The sequence below is a fragment of the Pleurodeles waltl genome, chromosome 4_1, assembly GCF_031143425.1.
Source record: "Pleurodeles waltl isolate 20211129_DDA chromosome 4_1, aPleWal1.hap1.20221129, whole genome shotgun sequence".
NCBI classification, from domain to species: domain Eukaryota; kingdom Metazoa; phylum Chordata; class Amphibia; order Caudata; family Salamandridae; genus Pleurodeles; species Pleurodeles waltl.
Genome location: NC_090442.1, coordinates 181,108,250 through 181,131,413, shown reverse-complemented (window position 1 = coordinate 181,131,413; position 23,164 = coordinate 181,108,250). Strand labels below are relative to the sequence as shown.

Sequence of the window (23,164 nt, the reverse complement as noted above, 5' to 3'; positions counted from 1 at the left end):
GATTTGCTTGATAGCAAACCATCTGGCTGGAGTCTTGAACGTGCGTGCGGACAGTCTCAGTCGCCAATTCTCGGCAGACCACGAGTGGCGTCTCCATCCAGATCAAGTCCGTTTAATCTTCCAGAGGTGGGGGTTTCCTCGGGTAGATCTGTTTGCCACTCGAGAGAACGCGCATTGTCCGTTATTCTGCAGCCTCCAGTATCCGATGCAGGGAGCGTTGGGGGACGCGTTTCAAATAACCTGGTGCGGCCAGTTGCTTTACGCGTTTCCTCCCATACCCTTGATTCCTCGAGTATTGAGGAAGATTCGCCAGGACCGGGCTCTAGTCAGCCTAATAGCTCCGGATTGGCCAAGGAGTGTATGGTACTCCGACCTTCTCCAACTCTCAATGTGCCCTCCGCTCCGTCTCCCTTTCAGGGCAGACCTCCTCTCGCAGTCGCAGGGGCAGGTTCTACACCCCAACCTCCAGAGTCTGCACCTACATGCCTGGAGATTGAACGGGGCAACCTGAGTTCCTTCTCTCTCCCGCCTGAGGTAGTGGATGTTATATTAGCGGCCAGGCGACACTCCACTAAATCTATCTACGCTAATAGATGGTCTAAATTTGTTGCGTGGTGTGGAGAGAGGCAGATTGATCCTTTGCATGCTCATCTATCGGACGTTTTGTCTTTTGCTCTGTCTCTAGCGCAGAAAGGTTGTGCAGTGGCTACCATTAAGGGTTATTTATCGGCCTTGTCAGCCTTCATTTGTCTTCCAGACCAACCATCTTTATTTAAATCCCCTATTGTTATCAGATTCCTGAAAGGTCTTCTAAATAAATATCCTCCAAAGCCATTCGTTATGCCGCAATGGGATTTGTCCTTGGTCCTGACTTTTCTTATGGGGTCCCCTTTTGAACCTATGCATTCTTGCCCCTTAAGGTATTTGTTTTTAAAAACAGTCTTCCTGATAGCTATAACATCAGCAAGGAGAGTGAGTGAGTTGCAGGCCTTATCAGTAAAGCCCCCTTATACAACTTTTTATGGGGATAAGGTGGTGTTGAGGACCAAGGCTGCTTTCCTCCCGAAGGTTGTTTCACCCTTCCATTTGGCTCAGGCAATTACTTTGTCCACGTTCTATCCTCCGCCTCATCCTTCCAAAGAGGAAGAAAGACTGCACCGTCTGGACCCAAAGAGAGCGTTGAGCTTCTTTATTGATAGAACAAAGGATTTCAGGCTGGAGGATCAGCTGTTTATTGGATACGTGGGCAAGAGGAGAGGAAAGGCAGTCCACAAGAGAACACTATCCAGGTGGGTTGTTCTTTGCATTAAAATCTGTTACTCTTTGGCAAAGAAGGATCCTCCTGAGGGCATTAGAGCTCATTCCACCAGAGCTAAGTCGGCCACTTCGGCCTTGGCCAGGGGTGTTCCTGTGGTCGACATCTGCAAGGCCGCAACTTGGTCGTCCCTTCACACTTTTGCAAAACATTACTGTTTGGATTCTGAGGTTAGAAGAGACGGCCATTTTGCACGGTCAGTGCTGCAGGATTTCTTGGTTTGACCATTTAGGCACCAACCGCCGGGCGTGGTACTGCTTTGGGACTCTATTCATTAGGTGAGGAATCCACAGGTAGTTGTATCCATCAGAAGAACGAGTTACTTACCTTCGGTAACGACATTTCTGGTGGATACATTAGCTACCTGTGGATTCCTCACGGTCCCACCCGCCTCCCTGTTGCCTTTCTGGTCTTACCAAGTAATCCTTGAGTGCGCTCCTCTTGGTCTTTGAGGGTGCAATAAATGTTGTATATAATATATTTATATATATGTATATATGTATATATCTTTGTGTATATACTTGATGTGTGTATATATTTTAAAAAGAGAGAGTTATATATATATATATATATATATAAAAGATTTACAGTTATTCATGCAATGTTGTGTATTTTTACAATGTAATGGGATGTTGCCTTGCTCTTTCATTGCATTGCCTGGTTGTTCTCATGCACGTAAAAAATGATTGGTACTGACGTCCGCACGTCGTCGAGGACCTCTTATTGCCTGTATGACGTCAGACGGCGTCTCGTGGGCTAGAGTGACGTCCTCGTCGACGTGCAGAGACTAGTAAGAAGATTTCCGTCGAATGCTGGTGCCATGGGAGTATTCATTAGGTGAGGAATCCACAGGTAGCTAATGTATCCACCAGAAAAGTCGTTACCGAAGGTAAGTAACTCGTTCTTCTGGTGTAAGTAAGGCTCTGTCCAGCTCCGCCCTCCCATCCTTCCTGGTTGGCCCACCAATTCACACCTAAGCTCCCATTGTGTGTGGCTGTCAAGAGGGAGTACACAAAGCACAACTGTCAATAACCCCAGAAAAATGGCTAAATGTGGCATTTTCAGAATTGTAATTTAAACCCTAACTTAACTGGAAGTTGTGATCTTAAATTGTGATCTCAGCAACACCAAACTCGTAAAAATGTTTATTTTCCAGGTTGTGTATTAGACTTACAAGATGTAATAAGGTAATCTCAATGTTATTGTATGAGAGAGGTAGGCCTCGCTGAACTGAAAAACTACTTTGGGAGTTTTTCACTACCAGAACATGTACAACTTAAACTTACTTGTCCTGCCTTTTAACTACATATCACCCTGCCCTCTGGGTTGTCCAGGGCCTTTCTTAAGAGTGACTTACATGTATTAAAAGCTATGGTTTGGGCCTGGCAAAAGGGTTGTTTGGCCAGGTCAGCATGGCAGAATGCAACTGTGCACACAAGCTCTGCAATGGCAGGCCTGGGACATGGTTAGAGGGCTACTTAAGTGGGTGGCACAATCAGTGCTGCAGGCCACAAGTAGCATTTAATGCATTTAGAGGCCATGGGCACATGTAGTACACTTCACTAGTGACTTATAAATAAATTAAATATGCCAATTAGGCATAAGTCAATGTTACCATGTTTAGGGGATAGATCATTAGCACTATAGCAGTGGTCAAGTGCACAGAGTCCTGAAACCAGCAAAAAGAAGGTCAGAAAATGAGGAGGTGGGCACACATTTGGGGACGAAGACCACTTTTAAGGCTAGCAGGTCTACCACATCTACGAACTATCAAATATAAAAAACGAATCATCCCCAGTAATAACTCCTTTCTGTCTACTTCTGCCTCCCACACACAACTTTGTAATGATCAAGGTTGTTTTCCTGGCCCATGGATACATAGATGGGTCCTGTCTACCCACAGAAACTCCTTTATCTATGACCCTCAAAGGGGCTTACAGTCATTGGCTGCACAACTGATGTAGAATGCCCAGATCCAAAATCTAAACTAAGCTGCATGTGCTTCGGAAAGAATTTGAAAACTAGGTTATAAAGAACAGGAACTACCCCATATGCCACCTTAGAACCTTGGTCAGTTCTGACAATAATGCAAAACAGTGGTGTAAGGTGGACTCAGTTTGCAGCTATTTTCTAAGTCACTGCATAACCAGTGTAATCAATAGTGTATTAAATGCTATGTACACCTAGCATAATCTTCAAAATGCGATTGTAGAGGCACTACAAGGAAAAACACTTCGCATTTATTTTGATGTAACCGTCTACTGCAATAAGTAAAGTGACTAATCTTGGGGCCCAGAAAGTGATTGCGTGGTCCGCAAGTGACACAATGAGGGCTGTTTATACGCAAGTAACAGTAGGTTGTCAGGAGTCAGAAACAGAAAGAGAAGCTAATCATGGATGAAAATTTCCCATAAAAGGTCATGTGCATCTGTTCTGCAATCTGTCTAAGTAAAAGTTGATAACATTTCAACCTATAAAAGATCATAATCAGGATGGGGAGAATTTAAGAGCACAACAGGATGTGGAATTGGGCTTCTGAGGGATTTACTCAAGAAAAATAATGAGTAAAGGTTGTAGAGGTGAACATCGAAAAATGGTGGATAATGCTGAGCTAATAAGCACAGGGTAATGGCATAGGCAAATAGGGTGCCACGAAATAGTTGCCTACATTTAATTGCAGGGTGCCCACTCCTTAGAGTGAAATAGAAAGGCATTAGTCAAGACAGAAGAAAATGGTGCGGTGCAGGGAGTTGCCATCATGCCAGGGTCAACAGGACCTACCAAACGCCCCAAAACAAGGCATAACGTTTTAGAAGCATATATTTACATTTACTTTTTTACATTTGTGATAGATGGGAGACCAGCGATATAATCATGATATATTTTCTCTTGTAGGTATCTCCTTTTCAAATTACATATGTTCATTTATTGATGGACATTTTGTAAATATAACTGCACATCTATTAATGTAATTATTAATTGAAGTGTAATAATTCAGCCTGCTTGAATATATTCATATTTTTTCTGTATGGTTTACATTTTTGTCTTTAAATAAATAACAAGACCTCATTGAAATTGATGTACTGACTTCTCACTTATTGCTTAAAACAGTAGGCAGGTTTTCACATAATGTTAGTAAATGAGAGCCTGCAAGGGCTATTCAAGTAATTGTTTCTATTGCAACTCCACTTCTCACCTCTGGATGCAGGATTGGAGAACACACCCGGTCTTCTGCACGTTCTGGATAATCCCAGATAGGGGTGACCCTTTCTAGTAGCCACAGTGCTGCCTGACAGGGAACGCCAAGGCAGACCGTACCCTCCAGAAGGAGTCCCAGAGGAAAAAACCCCAAGAACTGGGGAAAAACCTCAAACAGGAACTCCTAAAAAGAAGAAGAAAAAACAGGACTCAAACAGGAAAAAACAAGGCAAAAATACTCCAAGGCGAAAACAGGAATGATGAACAGGAGCGAAGAGCAAGATTGAGTGGCTTATATACTGAAAAAGGGGAAGTGACATCACAGGAAATTAAAAGAACACCATCTTGAATTGGGAAAGAGCCCATAGAAAAGAATAGGAAAAAAGAGGCAGTATATAAGAAAAAGAGCATGCTGGGATATGCAAACAGGACAATATGGACACCAACAAGAACATGAAGAAAGGCAGACTACAGAGGCAAGAAAACAGAAAGAAAAGAAAAAGACCAGAAGAAGACCACCACGACAAGGGAGACAATAATGCCCTACAGCTGGTAAGGGCAACGCGACCAGGAGTGCAAAACATGCTTCCCGGGACGCGTTGCCAAATTGACAAGAAAACAAGGGGAATGGCGCTGCGAGAATCGGCAGCACGTTCCGACAGCGGATGTAAAAAGAGACGCCCCGTCGAGGCGCGGCGTTACAGTGGGTCATACAGAGCCATAATCACCCATCCTTGGTCTAGAAACCCCCAAATCCTCGTTGTTTTCTAAAAGCTAGTCTAGAAAGCAAATCGCTAGGGCCCAACATGGGGTGCCATTGATATGTGTTCTGCAAAGAAACTCAGAAAATCTGTCAGAAGGTTTCAAGAACTATGGAGAAGTACTGTTAAGCGAATTTATGAAACACATACCTATAGCATAGCACATGCTAGGAAATTAAAATGCAGAATTTTAATACAATATTTAAACAGTTTTTTCTATACAATGACCATAATATGACAGTGTTATAATATGTTCTCTTTTTTGTGTAGATAAAGAGATAAGCATCAGCATTTTGTGTGGAACGACCTGCCACTCCACATAAGAGTCCTCCTCCTCACTACAAATAGGAACCCTACTCCTCACCAGGGCTGGCTTTTTGCCTTAACCTCACCAGCAAAATAGCATGAGACACCATATCAAACGCAGAACTGATATCGAGACAAATCAGTGCTGCTGTCTCGACCCTGTCCAAAAGCTGTCTCAAATGCTCAGCAACACCCAGCAGGGTGGACTCAGTGCTGTGCCCTGCTCTGAATACGAATTGAGAATTATGCAGGAGTTTGAGACTCCACAAAAACACAGAGCTGTTTAAGGTCATGTCTTTCAAGAACCTTGGACACAATGGGAAGCAAAGAAATAGGTCTATAGTTAGACCAGGTGTCTGTATCTAAATTAGCTGTCTTTATTAAGGGGAGAAACATTGCATGCTTCCATTCCAAAGGAATAAAGCCCTGTTGAAGTGAACAATTGACAAGGTTAGCCAAGGAAATCAATATGCCTGGATTGAGAAAGTAAGGTTTTGCTGGAGATAATGGATCCTTTGGAGACCCTGATTTAATTGTTTGAATCAGGAACATGAGCATAGATAGATCGAGACTATCCCAGGAAACTAAAGTATGTCTGTAGTAGTTGCGACAGATGACAAAGTGGAGATGGTTTGAGATGAGTCTTGGCTGTCTTTTAACAGGGAAATCTCCCTTTACTAACTAAGAAGGAAGCCACATTTTCACATTGGGCCTGTGACAGGACTGATGCTGAGGATGTCCTGCCTGGCTGAGATAGCTCCTTGACTATCTATAAAAGAGTTTTATATCAGTTGGGTGCTAACGTAATCTGATTGGCAAATAACGTGGCCCGAACCGCTCTGCAGCGGCCGTGATAATTCATTAGTGCCAACTTATATTTGTGTTTTTCCATATCATCATATCCATGTCGCCAGAGCCTTTCCAACCTCTTACAGCTGTTTTTTGATGGATACAACTACCTGTGGATTCCTCACCTTATGAATTCACCCTTGCGCCAGCATCCAACTAAAAATCTTCTTCCCCACGTCGATGTCACAATTGCACGGCTCCACGCGACTCCGTCTGACGTCACCGTGCCAATAAGAGGTCCTCGCCGGCGTGCTGACGTCAGTTCCCTTTTTTCCGTGCCTTCGATGCTTTTCTCCCAGCTCTCGCTTCTGTTGGAGGTGTTCCATCTTGTTGCTATCTGACTTTTTAGTTACAATTTCTCCTCCTAGGAAGTCCGGTTTCGAGCCATGCCGAGAGTGTGGGGGTCGCATGTCGGTCACATACCCTCATGACGAATGTCTTTGGTGTCTTAGCTCTGAGCATGACGTTGAGGAGTGTTTGTCTTGCCAGAGCATGAATCCAAAGGCTTTGAAGGAAAGGGAGGCCAAACTCTTTTTGGCCAAGGCGAAAAAGAGTCACAAGACCCATCATAGATCCTCTTCCTACGCTTCTTCGAAGAAGCATAAGAGACGGCGTCGTCATGACTCTCGGCATTGTTTGGCTCAGAGCTGATCAAGGTCTCCATCTCGTCGGCAACGTGGGAGGTGAGTCCGACGGTGACTCCTGCACCCCAAATCCCTGAGGCTTCTCCGGCGCCATCAGTCTTTGAGGTAGTGGCACCTCCGGACAGTACTCGATTTTCACCTGCTGCTCAGGAGTCCAATGTTCAACAAGCACAGGTGCAACAGGGGAGACCAGCGGTATCCTGCCTTCCTGGCTCCGGGAGCAGATCCGGCGGTGTTTTTGAATGCCATGTTCTCAATGTTCAATGCGATGGCCCCTGCTGGTGCACCGGCTGGTCCCACAGGTCCGTTGACATTTTCGTTGGGCTTCCCTGCTCCAAACAAGGCGGCGCCGTTTATGCCATTCTCTCTGGCTGAGGGTGCCAGACCAGCGCCGATGACGTCTCCTTGAGGCCCTGTGGTTCCCATGACGTCGCCCTCAAGGTCTATGGCGCCGCTTTCATTACCCCGTCAGCCGGCGCCGATGGTGGAGCCACAAGCATCCTCTGCGTCATTAGGATCCGTGCCGGCACCGGATCCGAGTGATGGATTCGACCAAAGTCAACCTTCCTATCCTGTTCCATGTCAGGTATTGAAGCCGGTGTCTTCGTCGTCGGCCAATTCTATGTCGACGCCGAGGTTGTAGTCTAGACTGAGGTCACGCAGGAAGGTCGTGCGACTCTTAGAGGAGAAAGAGTATCAAAGGCAGTTGTTGGAGGAGGAGGAGATTGTGGAGCTCTTGGGAGAATATCAAGGGCTGGATTCGGCCAGTGGGCTTGACACTTCCCTGGAATGGGACTTGTCTTCACCGGGGGAGATCACAGAGGAGGTAGCTTTTTTTCACACAGTAATTAGGAAAGCGGCAGACTTTTTAGATCTTCCATTGCCTGCTGCGTAAGTTAAGACGAACATTTTAACAGAGGTCCTGCATCCTTCTTTGACTTCTGTGGATCCTTTGCTTCCATTCAACGATGCTCTTAGGGAGCCCATATTAGAGCTTTGGAGGAAGCCTGTGTCGTCAGCTGCTGTGAATAGATCTGTAGCACGGAAATACAGAGTGGCGCCTGGTGATACAGGGTTTTTATAGAGACATCCTACCCCGTAGAGTCTGGTGGTTCAGGCCTTTTGCTCTACACTGTCTGCTCCAGGCTCTTCCCTGTGATTCCATTAGGCAGGGAATCCAAACAGATGGAGCAATCCTCAAAGAATACTTTTTTGTTCTGCAGCATGGCTCTCAAGGCTGCAAACGCTACCTGTGCGCTGGGTAGATAAGTCCACGCCCTCATGGACTCCACAAAGGCCATGGTTCCTGACCTGCCGCAGTATGTACAGAGACCATTCGGTGAACTCCTATCTGATGCGCAGGCTGCAGCAAAAACAAATAATCCAGTCCGGTCTGGACTCTACGGACTCGGTGGCCAGGGGAATTGGTACATTTGTTGCTACCAGGAGGCACGCTTGGTTGAGGTCCTCTGGGTTTTATTCGAATGTACAGACCACTTTGTTGGATTTGCCCTTTGATGAGGAAAAGCCATTTGGAGTGGGAGTTACTTACATCAGACTCATGGGTTCTAAACATTGTGAGAAAAGGATATGCTCTCCCTTTTCAGGAGTTTCCTCCTCCCATCCCTCCCCGTCCCTCATTTTGTTCAGAAGACCATCTCCTGTTGTTACAGCAGGAGGTTTAGATCCTCTTGTCATAAGGTGCGGTGGAGTTGGTTCCAGAGCAGGAAAGGGGTCAGGGTTGTTATTCAAGATACTTCCTGATCCCCAAGAAGGACGGTCGTTTGAGACCAATCCAAGACCTGAGGATTTTGAATTGGTTCCTCAAACAGGAAAAATTCAAGATGCTGACTCTAGCACAGGTACTTCTGGCGTTGAACAAAGAGGATTGGATGGTGTCTGTCGACTTGCAAGATGCTTACTTTCATATCCCTATACTCAAGTCACACAGGAAGTATCTCCGGTTTGTGGTGGGTTCGCAACACTACCAGTTGGCAGTCCTTCCGTTTGGTCCTACTTCAGCACCTCGAGTCTTCACCAAGGTGATGGCAGCAAGTCTCAGAAGGAAGGGGATATCGGTATTCCCTTACCTGGACGATTGGTTGATCAAAGCCAAGTCTCCAGAGCTTGTGTTGCGTCACTTGCAGTTGACAACTCAGTTGTTGTTCAGGCTGGGTTTTTCGATAAATGTACCCAAATCTCACCTGGAGCCCTCTCAACGCCTCCTGTTCATAGGGGCAGTACTGGATACAACATTGAATCGGGCCTATCCTCCGCCTCAGCAGATGCAGGACATTCAGGCGTTGATTCCAATGTTTCAAAATGGAGCGGTTGTTCCAGTCCTCAAGGTCTTACGCCTGCTTGGTCTGTTCGCTTCTTGCATTCTGTTGGTCACTCCTGCATGTTGGCACATGAGGGCTCTCCAATGGTGTCTCCGCAGGCAGTGGTTTCAACACAATGGGAATCTTGAGGAGTCAATAAGGATCTCCAGAGACGCTGCAGGGGAGTTACGATGGTGGGCTGTGGACAGCAACCTTTCTCAAGGAAGGCCGTTTTCACTGCCGCCTTCGGTGGCCACGGTCATGACTGATGCTTCCAGTCTAGGGTGGGGAGCTCATCTAGGGGACCTGAAGATCAAGGGTCGTTGGTCTCTAGTGGAACAGACTTTTCATATAAATCTGTTAGAATTGCAGGCGATATATTTGACTCAACGCCTTCCTCCCGCCCCTTCGCGGTCAGTCAGTTCAGGTCCTAACGGACAGCACTACAGTTATGTGGTATATAAACAAGCAGGGAGGAGTAGGGTTGTATCTTCTATGCAGAGAGTCTCTGGTCCTGGCTTCAGGATCATCGGATTTGCTTGATAGCGAATCATCTGGCCGGAGTGCTCAATGTACATGGGGCCACTTTCAGTCAACATTTTTCGGCTGATCACGAGTGGCATCTCCATCCGGATATGGTTCTGCACATCTTTCAGATGTGGGGTTCTCCAGTGATAGATCTGTTTGCCACTCGGGAGAACACGCACTGCCCATCATTCTGCAGCCTCCAGTATACTGTGCAAGGAGCTTTGGGGGATGCGTTTCAGATATCTTGGTGCAACCAATTGCTTTCAGCGTTTACCCCCATACCCTTGATTCCTCAGGTTCTGGACAATATTCGCCAAGATCAGGTTCAGGTCATTTTAATAGCCCCAGATTGGCCAAGAAGGGTGTGGTACACGGACCTTCTCCAACTCTCACTGTGCCCTCCGCTCCGTCTCCCTCTCAGGGCAGACCTCCTCTCGCAGTCGCAGGGGCAGGTTCTACACCCCCACCTCCAGAGCCTGCACCTTCATGCCGGGAGATTGAACGGGGCAACCTGAGTTCCTTTTCTCTCCCACCAGATGTAGTGGATGTTATTTTATCGGCCAGGCGACACTCCACTAAGACCATTTATACCGATAGGTGGGCATAATTCGTGGCTTGGTGTGGAAAAAGGCAAATTGATCCTTTGAAGGGCCCACCTTTCTGATATTTTATTAGTTGCTTTAGAGTTAGCAAAGAAGGATTGTGCAGTGCCTACGGTTAAGGGTAATTTAGCTGCTCTGTCAGCCTTTCTTTGCCTCCCTGATCAGCCCTCATTGTTTAAATCACCTATTGTGGTTAGGTTTCTGAAGGGTTTACTTAATAAGTTTCCTCCCACTCCTTTTCATGTGCCTCAGTGGGACCTAAATCTTGTTTTAACCTTTTTAATGGGGTCACCTTTTGAGCCCATGCACTCTTGCCCGTTAAGGTTTTTAGTGCTTAAAACAGTTCTTCTCGTTGCTATAACCTCGGCTAGACGGGTTAGTGAGCTTCAAGCTCTTTCTGTTAAACCCTCCTTTACCTTGTTTTTCCCAGATAAAGTGGTGTTGAAAACCAGGGCGGCTTTCCTGCCAAATGTCACTCCTTTTCATATAGGACAGACCATTACCCTTCCATCTTTCTACCCTCCTCCTCACCCCTCGAAGGAGGAAGAAAGGCTCCACCATTTGGACCCTAAAAGGGCGCTTAATTTTTATATTGAAAGGACAAAGGACTTTCGCCTGGAGGATCAGCTGTTCGTGGGGTATATTGGACAGAGGAAGCGCAGAGCAGTCCGTAAAAGAACAATCTCCAGGTGGGTCATTCTGTGTATCAAGATCTGCTACTTGTTGGCGAAAAAGATTCCCCCTGGGGGTATCCGAGCCCACTCCACCAGGAATAAGTCCGCTACTTCAGCCCTGGCAAGGGGGTTCTGGAGTGGATATTTGCAAGGCAGCAACTTGGGCTTCCCTCCACTCCTTCGCAAAGCATTATTGCTTGGACTCTGAGGTTCGGAGGGACGGCCATTTTGCATGATCTGTGTTGCAGGATTTCTTGGTGTAATCAGGCAGGCACCCACCTCCGAGTGCGGTACTGCTTTGGGACTCTTCATAAGGTGAGGAATCCACAGGTAGTTGTATCCATCAGAAGAACAGGTTACTTACCTTCGGTAACGCTTTTTCTGGTGGATACAATACCTACCTGTGGATTCCTCACTGTAATTCCTCAGTAAACCATGGTGCTGGTGGAAGACGCCTGGCAGAACGCCACACACTTAGGCGGGAGGACAGTATCTAAGGAATTGTGCAGCCATTCCTCCATTAAAGGCTGATCATCCATTATATCACCCTTAATGTGGGGAGTGGAATCTCTCAACTGATTATTAAGGGCATTTATATCTAACTTCGCAAGTTCCTTAACATAGGCCAAAGTTTTTTTTCTCCATTATGAATGTTCAAGGGGTTGGGTATCACAAAAGGCACAGCCAGACGATCCGACTAAAGAAAAGGGAGTACACGAAGTACATGTAAATTTAAGATATTCGAGAAAACCGGATCCAGCAAATGCCTTGCTTGATGGGTAGGTGTGAGAGCATGTAGATTTAAATTCAGTGCTTGCAGATCATCGATGAGTTTGAGCATGACTACATCCTAACATCCCACTTAATCACAGAAATTCAATTCAAAGAGTCTGAGAGGTCTCACGACGAACACTGATGGTCAGAGAAAGTTATGGAAAGGCACAGAGGGGCAGAAGGTAAAAGACCGAAAGTAAATAAAATACTGCCCCATTGTTTGGGATTAAAAGCAAGTATGTGACTCGGTGTTAGATTCCTGAGGCTAACTGCTGCACGTACATCAACCAGTGCAAGATGGGAAACTTGCTCTAACGGCATGAATTGAATTATGAGGTGTGATGGGAATCCCATGTAAAAATCATACAGGGGCATTGTGTTGTCAATAAAGTGTTGCAGCTGCTAAGCAACAGCTTGGTGGAAGTATTTTGCCATTAATGGCAAGTTTAATATTGTCTCAAACTAGCTAGATCTACAAGATCAATATTTGTTTTTTCCCCACAAATGAGTAATTTTGCTTGCCTGTGGTAGTTAGGCACCACTAAAAAGCGCAAGAAAGGCTCCATGGTGATAAGAGCTTGGAGTACAAACACCAACCATACTTGCAAAAGTAGTTTGTGAGCATTGTTCTGAGAAGTGCTGCAATTTAGGTTAGTTACTTGTGAGGGGGTCTCGATCTGAGATGTCATTGTAATTCTTTCTTCAGTTCAGAGGTATGTAACTTGTACATTGTCATTTCCTTTGCTATCTCAGTTCTGATTATTTGGCCACATACCCTGTGTTATAATTAGCACAATGCCATTTTTAACATTTAAGCGCGGGGTGGAAGTTATTTAGCATTGCAGAAGTAATTGCTTGTGGCATGCATCCACAGCTTCGGTCATACTCGCAAAGTGGCTAATCCCTATTAATTACTTGACACTCAAAATACCATCCTCAAAGTCTAGCTAACGTGGTGTGCAGGGCACAGGTACCAAGGACAGCATCAAAACCACATGTATCTTTTTGACATGCTGAATCGTGTCCGAATCAAGTTATTTTACTTTGTAAGAAAGTACTTAATTCACCTAAAGCTATGTAGGCAGCGAAACAGCAGTGCCAAATTGCCCTTCCTGTATATGCTTGACCAACTGTTGAAAATAAATTTTCATTTTGTTAACACCGGTCCTGGGCTGCCCTTTTAGAAGCACAGTTATCCTTTTGACCTTTTCTGGTAAACAAACCACAAGAGAACTATCTTGCCCTCAGACAAGAAAATGTGTGCACCATCATACCAGCTTGCGTGAAAGGAATTGCCAGCCTGTGACCCGCGCATCTCCCATATCTTACCAGCAGATATCCGATATTAGCCGAACGATCGCATCCTGCCTCCTGCCAGAGAATTTCAGGAATGTATTTACATTTCTTAGTCTGTTGACAGTATCCCTCTCCCCCACAAATGCACAAACACACACGAAATCCACATTGTCACATTTTTAAAACACTTTATCAAATATTAAGGCACAGTTTTAGTGTAGAATATATGTAAGAGGGTAATTCCAGTTTTAACACTTATGGTGATTGTAATTACAACACACGAATAGTATGAAAATGAACCGCATAATATGTGGCAATCGTTGATTAAATTTGTGATGGAATCTCTTATTTTAGTCCTAGCTACATTAGCCCCAAAGTTTTGCCTCAAATGGGACCATTTCTGAAGGTTGCATACTCGTGCCTCAATATTGCTTGTGTGCTGCCTGCCACTGGAGCACGGCTGCTTCACATCTGTACAGAATGATAAGATGGGAAGCTAGAGGACATGGCCTCTGTGCAGGCTGGCTGGTGTAGATGTACTTTAGCTGGAATGTACAAAGCTACTTCCACGTAGAGAGGCTTGTGAACACAGTTTATATAGCGTTCTCAAGGATTATTGTGGGAAAACTGATCCTTATAATTTATGATGCAAGGTGGAAACTGGAACGTGAATTCCCTTACATTTTCATTTAAATTCCAGTCTTTTTCTTTGATATAACATTTCATGATTGTAGGCGAACACGAGTTAGAAGCACATTATCGAACATAACACTTTGTAATTGCATATAAATGAAATCGGAAATAAAAGTTCTACATCAATGAAGGCATGTGACGCCTTAGGCCACGAGGGATATAATAAGCAGCTGATGTACGGGCGACGGGGGCTCAGAGGCAGACATACAACCTACAACAGCTCTTCTGGCATTTCTTAGAGCTAACTTGTTCCATGCTCAAAACAAATGCACGTAATAAGCTACTGTGCAGACTTTGAAAGAAGCCTACAGATGTGTGTGTTTTCATAAGTGTGTAGATTAAATGTGAGTGTGCGATTGCTTTCTGTAGTCTTCACAAATTGGATCATCTAAAAGGCCAATTTGTATGCTCAGCAAAGCTGATGGTTAGGAGTGTAAAATGGACTTTACCTATTAGAATGTCTGTTTTTTTTTGTTTTTTTTTTTTGCAATAATAGCAGCATATTTAATATTTTCCTTCCTTTCAGTCCTTCAGTTTGTGCCTCTCAACATGGAAGTGGGTTTTTGTAACTTCACACAACGTCTTGAAAGAGGTCTGGCTGTGGCATTTGCCGAAGTAAGGAGACTGCGCCAGGAGATAGACGATTTCACAATACAGGTTAGATTGGCGCTATGTCCAGGTAGATGGAGGCAGGTTTTAAATGTCCACCTTACTCCTTGCTCCACTTTTCACACTTGTTGAATTTGTGTTTTTATTACCTCTGTGCTTTCCTGCTGGCTTTGCCTCTGTGCCTCCTCTTCTTTTCTGACTTTCTCTTTTTTCCATATCTGCCCCTTTTCTCTTTTTTTGTTCCTCCTACATTTCTTCCGCCTCACATTATTTCTGCCCTTTACTCATGCCTGTTTTTATACCTCATCCACAAGCATGTTGGTGTCTCTAATTATCCATATTTCTCTCCATAGTACATCGTTCTAGTGACTCCGATGCCTTTCATTTGCTTTTAACAATTATATTCCATGTCATTATGTTGTTTGAGCAGTTTTGTCTTGCTCTTCTCTCTCATTATGCGTGACCTTTCCAAATTTCTTTGCACCTTGTTTACTCTATTGTTAATTAATGGAATGTTTTCCTAGGATGTCTGTTGCAGTTCATTTTTACCCTTTCCAGATGTTACTTGATGCTCTTATATAATGTCCGATCCCTGAATTCTCTATGCAGTGCCATGTTTTTAGGTTAAAGAAAAGACACATTCAGTTTTTAGGATGAAGCAGAGACATACTGGGAAGATGCTGAAAACCTGCCTTGGAATGCATTTCTCCTATCGCTTACCATTGGCTTTGTGTTTTGTAACTCACATTTGCTTGCATTCCATTTGTCTTCTTTTTTTTGTTTTAGGCCGTCCAGCATGTCTTCATCCCTTCTGTGGAGCATAGCCTGTTTACTACTTCTGTGACCGACTCCTTGTATTCTTCCACAAGTGCTTTCTTTAAGGGAATTTGTTTTTCTTTTTAGTGAGGCACTCCATGAGACTACATGTGTTTTCAGTTTTCTCCTATGTGGTTCAGGAAGCAGTAAACAGGCTGTATTTCTTTGAAAAGGTTTCCTGCCTCATTTCTTTCTGCTTGACTGTTCTACTTATCTCTGCCATTATCAGTTCATCAATCTTGCATGCTTGTGAGGAACAATATTCTGTCTGCGAGCTTGTTTATTTTGGTCAGTGCTCTTTACATAACTTAAAAAATCCTCTCCTTTAATTTCATACCATGCTATAGACGCTAAAAGTAAGCAAGTTGGGAGTGCTGAAGCACCCCCAAAATAACCGTTGTGGAGTTCAGAAGTGAATGAGCGATAAACAGGCCTTCAAATTGTTGTGACACAATTTTAGTTAGTTGCTTGGGCACAGTGATGGCTTATTTTAGGCTTGCGGCCTGTGCCCTTTTACCTAGTGATTATGCTCTGTATTTTTGTATTCCATTTTTATTCATTGTATTATTACTCCTTTTAGTGGCCTTGTTTTAATTTCATTATCAGTGCTATTCTGTCATTATCAGTGTTATGGATGACATACTCTGGATCATTTTCTTTTCCCTTTACCACAAAAACAGAATGCAAGGCACACAGAATAATAATTTGTATTGCCGGCCCCAAGACTGCGAAAATAGTTTAGCTCTTAGGTGTACATACCTGCGTCATGCTTCTGTGCATAAACATGTCCCCTTTAAAAAAACATCTTGTAGGACAAAGGGCATTAGAGGGCATTCCAACCAGAATTTCCATCCATGCTGCTTGCCGGTTTTCGGTCGACCTCAGCCTCTTGTCTCTATGGATCCTGATTTGGAGACTGGTGGCCTGACCTTCCACCTAGGTAACAGGGGTCAGGTGTGCTGCTCATGGGCACTGTAAGGGCAGATTTGACTTACATTGCCATGCTCTCGCTTAGGGGCTAGAGATTAGACTTTTAGGTAGGAACTGTATACTCACGTCATGACAATATGTTGGGGTTGTTTATATTTACATATCTCATGTTCACATTTCTGATTTTGTTATTCCTCGTTATCCTAATCATTGGAGCTCATGCATTTCATTATAGATTGCATTTTTATCAATAAACATTTTGAAAACTGTCCTGCATCTCTTTTCTTGCCTCTGTGTGTTTGTGTGTAAGAGATTCGTATGTGGAAAGAAAAGAGTAAGGCTTGTTCACCACGATTTCCCCGAGGGGTTTTCAGAGTTCCACGCAAAGCTGCCACAAATCACGTTTTCTGTTTGGGTGATGTCCTGCTAGTGAACCTGGGGGTTGGGGGGGGAGGGGGGAGGTGTGGTGTCGACAGCTGGCAACTGGTGTGGGAGTGACTTAGTCACCTGCAACGCAGAGGTGCTGCTGCCCCAAATCCAGCAGTCTTGTTGGAATACGAGAATCCTTATGACAGCATTTGGTTTTTATCTTGTCACATTTGTGGTGCATTCAGATTCAGAAGTCAAATGTTAGTCTACCTTCTGATGGAGGTTGGTACTTATTTTCTATCAGTGGCTGAAAAGTGAGAGGGTTTATGTGGCAGTCTTGCGGGGCACTGTGAAATGCTGTACAATATGTGTATTCTAAAACACAACAAAATTTAAAAGCCAGTAAATGAACTGTACACATTTTTTAGGAATAGATCAAAATCAGGAAGATACACATGATTAGCATTTTTATGTAATTCTGAAGTGCAGTGGGAGCAAAGATTTTAATATGATCAAAACAAATCAATACACTAGTTGAAGCCGATTTACACGTTATAGTTTGTGTGCAGTATAGTTTTTATCAGTAAGCTGTTTGTCTGTGCAAATGTATTGGTAATTTCAATTAAAAATGTGTTGTCTGTAATGGCAGTGTGCTACCATACCCTACATACTCTGCTCTACTCCACTCCTCTTCAGTCTGTCCCACTCTGCTGCACTCACCTCTGTAACACTCTGCTCTATGCCACTTTCCTATGTTCTATGGCACTTTAGTATGCTCTACGACACTCCACTCCGCCTCATTCTATGCCACTCTATTCTACACCACTCCACGACACTCCACATGACACTCCACTCTGTCACTCTACCAGACTCCAGAACACTATACTCCACTCTACGCAACGTCATGACACTCCACTGTGCTTTGTAACATGCAGTTCCACTCCACACCCCTTGACGCTACGCTACTCTGTTCCACTCCATGCCATCTCCACGCCCACTGCACTCTACGATACTTCACTCCAGTCTATGATACTCCACACCACTTTACGTCACTCCACTCTACTCTACATTACTCCTTTCTATGCTACTCCATTCTGACACTGCATGGCACTACGCTCTACGCCATTTCACTCTACAACACTCCACTGTACGCCTCTCTACTCCACGTCATTTCACTTCATTCTACACCACTCCAATCTGACACTTCACACCACTCGAGAACACTCCACAACCCTACACGCCATCCCCTCTACAGCACTTTTCTTCACACTGCACTCCACTCTGCTCCACAACACTCCACACCACTCCCCTCTACGACACTGTACACCACAACATTACTCCACTCTACACCATTCCATTCTACACCATTCCACATCACGCTGCCGCCATGCTCTTTGCCACTCTGTGACACAATACTTTATGCCATGCCACTGTATGACACCTTATGCCAGTCTAAGCCACTATACTCTATGCCACTGTGCGATACTCCACTCTGCAAAATTCCATGACCCTCCACTCTGTGCCCCATTCCCCTCTACAGTAGTCTTCTCCACTTTATGCCGCTGTGCTCTACACCACTCCACTCTGCAACACGGCACTGCACTCTGCCACTCCACGCCACTCAGTACAACTAAACTCTCTACCGCTACACTGTACGCCACTCTACTCCACAACACTCCACTCTACGCCACAACACTCCATCCCGCGACAGTTCCCAAAAGCGCATTCCATTCTCTTCTTTGTCACTAACTTTTAGCGATGCTTAACAGGAGCCACGCAGGCATACAACGTGGCTAAATTGCATTGGCAGAGCCAATAACTCTCATATAAGTCTGACCTATTGGGTTTGCCAGTGCTTGCTCTTCTTGTCATTGCCTACTATTGTCCTAGGACAATGTTAACAGTGTTAATTGGTGTATACACAGAATTGGGAAACCCCTTTGAACTTTGACACAATCCATTGATGTGTTGCTTTCCCACCTCTCCTCCAACTGACCTAGTTACCTCTCTTCCCAATACTCTCCTAAATATTCAACTGCATGTTTGGTTTTTTTTGTCCTTATTTGTTGCTCTTTTCTTTCAGATCCTGAATGTGACAGTGGGCCCCATCAGGACCATGCTGCGCAAAGGCCCCGTAAACATTGTGTTTGCTGTGAGAGAAGGAATTGTTTTTTTGAATGGATCTGATGCCAGTAACTTGCTACGTAACTTGAGCACTGTGGAATTCAGTTTCTACTTGGGTTTTCCAGTGCAGCAAGTGGCAGAGCGTAAGTTAACCCTTATCTATTAACGTGATTTATTATGGGAATGAAAAAAGGTAATAAATAGATGACCAAGTGACCTGAGGCTGTTTTCTATTAATGTTAAAAAAAAAACAATTGTATTAAACTTGGATGATAAGCAGAGAAAAGCATCATCATGACTTCTTGACCAGGGGACCAGCTGCATTTCTTTGTGTCTAACACTTCCACGCCCCATATCAAAAAAGTCCAACCAATCTAGAAACCCAAGTGAAATCCATCCACGAATCCAGTGACAAGCATTAAGCTCTCTTTGTCTAATGCTTGTATCAGAGTGTCCTAGCCAGTTGCCTTTTCTTCTCTTGGTCCAGTTTGATTGGTGACTTGTTATACTCCGAAACCTTTGGATCTAAAAAGTTCAAACCTTTAAAATAGTTACTCAGTGATACTTGTGTACACATGTTCCAACCAGAATTAATTTTTGATCCTGTTCAAGCTAAAAGGTTGGGCGACAATGCATTTGCTTTATTGCAAGAGTGCATCTTAAATTTTATCAGGTTTTGATCTTGTCACATCATCCATTTGTTCCTTGGCAGAACCGTAATGTGCACAGCTTTTTCTTTTGTTGTTGTTAGGAGGCTTGCTCCCACCTGCTGACGTCTACTGCCACATCCATTGAGTATTAAGGAATGCAGGCTTTGAAGGACTCAGGTTTCAGCATGATTTCATTGGAAGCTCAGTCTCATACACCTGTCAAAAATACATTTTGTACATTCTTTTGGCACCTTGGCTTTCATATTGTGACATATTTTTCTTGGTACTCCTTCTGTCAACTTTGAGTTTCCAATCTTATACACTATGCATCATTAATCAATGGCTTCAAATCTCCAACAGCTGTTGGAGAGACCATTGGAAGGACTCTGGAACTACTTCAGTACATAAGATGACTATACCAGGAATCTGTAATGCGACTTGTCTAGTAGGATTTTACACATGCTGTTGTCTGTTGTAGTGTGCTTCAGATATAGAGGTTTCTGGCAAATCACTTTCAGCAAATTGAGCATGTAGGTAGTCTGCCACCGTAAGGAGAAAGAAAACTGCACAATACCTTTAAACCTCCGACATAGCTCTACACCTTTAGAATTCAGTACAGAAGTTGTTGGAGCCTATTTTCGTTTTCCATTCTGTCAGTAATGAACCCTCAACATTGACATTTCACATTAGAATTTGTTATTAAGCATTGATTCCATGTGACAAGGCTTCAGAGACATTTTGGTTGGTGTCTGAAGGCCGATGTTTGTTGAGATTCATCATGATGTTACGTTTTGTCAGTTGTGCTTCTTGCTCAAATACTGTTTCTCCCCAACAGCGACTTTATTGAGGAGTGTAACATTTACCACAATGCGAGGCCTCAAGGACTTAGAATGAATCTCTCTTGATTTGAACATGCAAGAAGTAAAGCTTGCTAGAAATTGGGTCTGAGCCTTCATATGCACCTAGGGGAAGCCCGGCCCTTCCTCCACCGTGATGCAGAAGCAGCTCACCACCACTGCCCCATCCCCAAATTATTCATCATGAACCCCTACTACCATTATACAGTAACATACACTGGAAGGAACACAACCATTGAAAAATGATCCAATGCTAAAAGACAAATTGATGTTAGATTGATGCAGTGAAAAGGAAAATGATGCAATTCAAAGAACCATTGCTATGTAAAGAATTTCGGCCATCAAAGGTGCCAGTGAATTTCGGCCATCAAAGGTGCCAGTACTAAAATCTAAATTGCCAAGGAGCTTGTAACCTGAATCTGCTTGAAGGTCGGTTAATGAATGAATCACTGAGATGCCCATTTAGGTGATTTTCAAGACACCCGAGCAGACCACTAATTTGTGTTCTAAGCCACTATAGACTGCTCAGTATAGTAGCCAAGACAAAGTCATAATTAATCTTAGTCGAACCAGAAGAGTTTGTTCCCCTGCATAGTGCCCTGTAGATGGCTCCTTAACATTTATAGTGACTGGCACATTTCTCCACCACCCATGCAGAGCATCATTTGGATGTATTTTACTCTGGTCTGAGTAAAGAGTATGTTTGTCACAGAATGCTGGGGAAAATTACCAAGAGCTATTGGCCTGTTGGTGTTAGAACAAGGATTCAGATCTCTCACCCACCACCCCCAGTGACCCATCACCCAACCACTACTTCTTCCTCTTACCTCATCCCGGGTGAGGTGGAAAAAACGTCTGGTGCCTGTTGCCATGGAATATGTTGCAATAGTGCCTTTGCTTATTGAGTTTTATACCCACTTTATTGCAGTGGGCAAATGGGCCATGATCTACATATGAGGACCAGTCAGCATACCATCATTTGCCAGTTGACCTTGGAAAAGTTCAAATTAACACCAACTCAAGCCCCGACCTGCATCACGCTGGGGAATTGTCGGACATTGATCTGCCGGAAGCTTATTTCCACCTCATAGCCTAGCAGTAACATTACAAGTACTCCTACCTGTTGCTGAGTGAGTGATTTACCAGTTTAAGGTTTCCTCTATCTGCCTGAAAACATTTGACTTTTTTTCCATATGATCAATGCATTTGTGGTGTCTTTTTAACATTTAATGGTTTCTACTTATGTCCCTACCTACATCTTTGGCTAATTCTGGCCTTTTCATTCCTGATGTTTCCTTCATCTTCTGTTTGATCTGAGCATGTTAGTCAACCCATCCCTATTTATTGCAAGGAAGAGACCTGTTCCTGCCAGCTGTGTAGGATACTACAATGTGGCAGACCTCATCAAGAAAGGATTGTTTTTTCAGAAAAACCATTTCCAACTGTCATGCCCTTTCATTTAAAGTAATATTTTGAATCCAGAGGGATTATTAACATCAGTCGTTTCAAAGACAGAGGAAACCCAAAGGAAAGCACTTGTTTCCACTTAGTGCACTAATAGCCTATCTATCTATTGCTTCTACATCATACAAACATATATTTTAAAAGGAACTGTGGGTGTTGCAAGCATCTGCAGCTTAAGAAAAGCTTAAGTTGATTTAGCATTTTACCTAACAGATTCACACTAACAATGTTCACAAATGCTCACCTTTAACAGTTAATTAAAGCATGATAAAAATGTATTCTTGCATTTGCTGTCATCGTCTAGGTCAACCTAAGTTCAGTATATTACGTAGACCATAGTGTTATCAGGGAGAACTTTTTAAGCATTTGTTTACGTAGGAATTAAAATCTATTGTACCGTCCACATCCGATGGTTCCAACCAAAACCACCAATTATCTTCATTTGTAAATACTGTTATGCCTCTCACAACAGAAAATCCTTCTTTTTTTTGTAAAAGCCTAGTGTTCTTTCAAAGTCATAGAGCTGGAAAAGGTTATCTCAGTTTATTTATAATTTTGAACCACCTCCAGCGTTCTACTAGAAACCCACTGTGTTGGTATTGCAGTAGGCCTGGAGGGCATACATTTTCTGTTCCAAATCCAGCGGTTGCGTAATCCTTTATAACCAAGTTGTCAGTATAAAGCAGGCACCCACTCTGTGCATTACCACTCTAAGGTGAAAAAGAATAAGTAGCTTCTGCCATTTTAGTGTGATCATACACACACAAGGTGAAAAGGGTCACAAGCTGTGAACAGTCCTGCTTTCGGAGATTTTGGAGTGTAAATAATTTGGTTAAATTTTCCTACTGTATCCACTTCTAGTTGGGCCCAGTTAAAATAATGGAGTACTTAGAGTATTGTAATCAGGCAGTGCATTGTGCTCCAACCGTATGTAGTATTTTCCATAAGAGGCCTCGTTCCACCTTGATGAAGTCCACCTGGAAGTTGTTGAAGCAGCAGCACTAATGGCTTACGTCCTACACCGACCTCCATGCAATTTCCCTGAAGGCAAAGCGGTTCTCCATGGTGTACTGTCCCTTACTAATACTTAACTGCTCAAGTGAGGCTATGCTGATATGCTCAAACTCCTCAATAAACCGGACAGAAACCAGTTTTACATCAATTTTTTGATCAAACTCCTATCACAAAGGTCGTTTCATAACACAATCAGCCTGCCCAATAACCACTTTTAAATGTTGCTTCAACTATGACTTCCATGCATAAATATTACTTGGGGCCTATAATAATAATCCTGTGAAACAAAGGCCAGAGTTTGATAGCCTACCAATCCAGATTTCACCTGAACATCTCAGCTGGCATACTTTTGGGTGGGTCCTGCAGCTCC

The 23,164-nt window shown here is 43.8% G+C and overlaps 1 protein-coding gene across 2 annotated transcripts in view; it reads left to right on the top strand.

Annotated features, from left to right (window-relative positions):
• KIAA1549 (KIAA1549 ortholog) overlaps positions 1-23,164 on the top strand; it is a 664,130-nt gene that overhangs the window by 300,865 nt on the left and 340,101 nt on the right. For both annotated transcript variants that reach the window (XM_069227988.1, XM_069227989.1), the window contains exons 6-7: positions 14,488-14,618; positions 18,769-18,952. In XM_069227988.1, the coding sequence (XP_069084089.1) occupies positions 14,488-14,618; positions 18,769-18,952 (315 nt within the window). The remainder of the gene's footprint in view (positions 1-14,487; positions 14,619-18,768; positions 18,953-23,164) is intronic.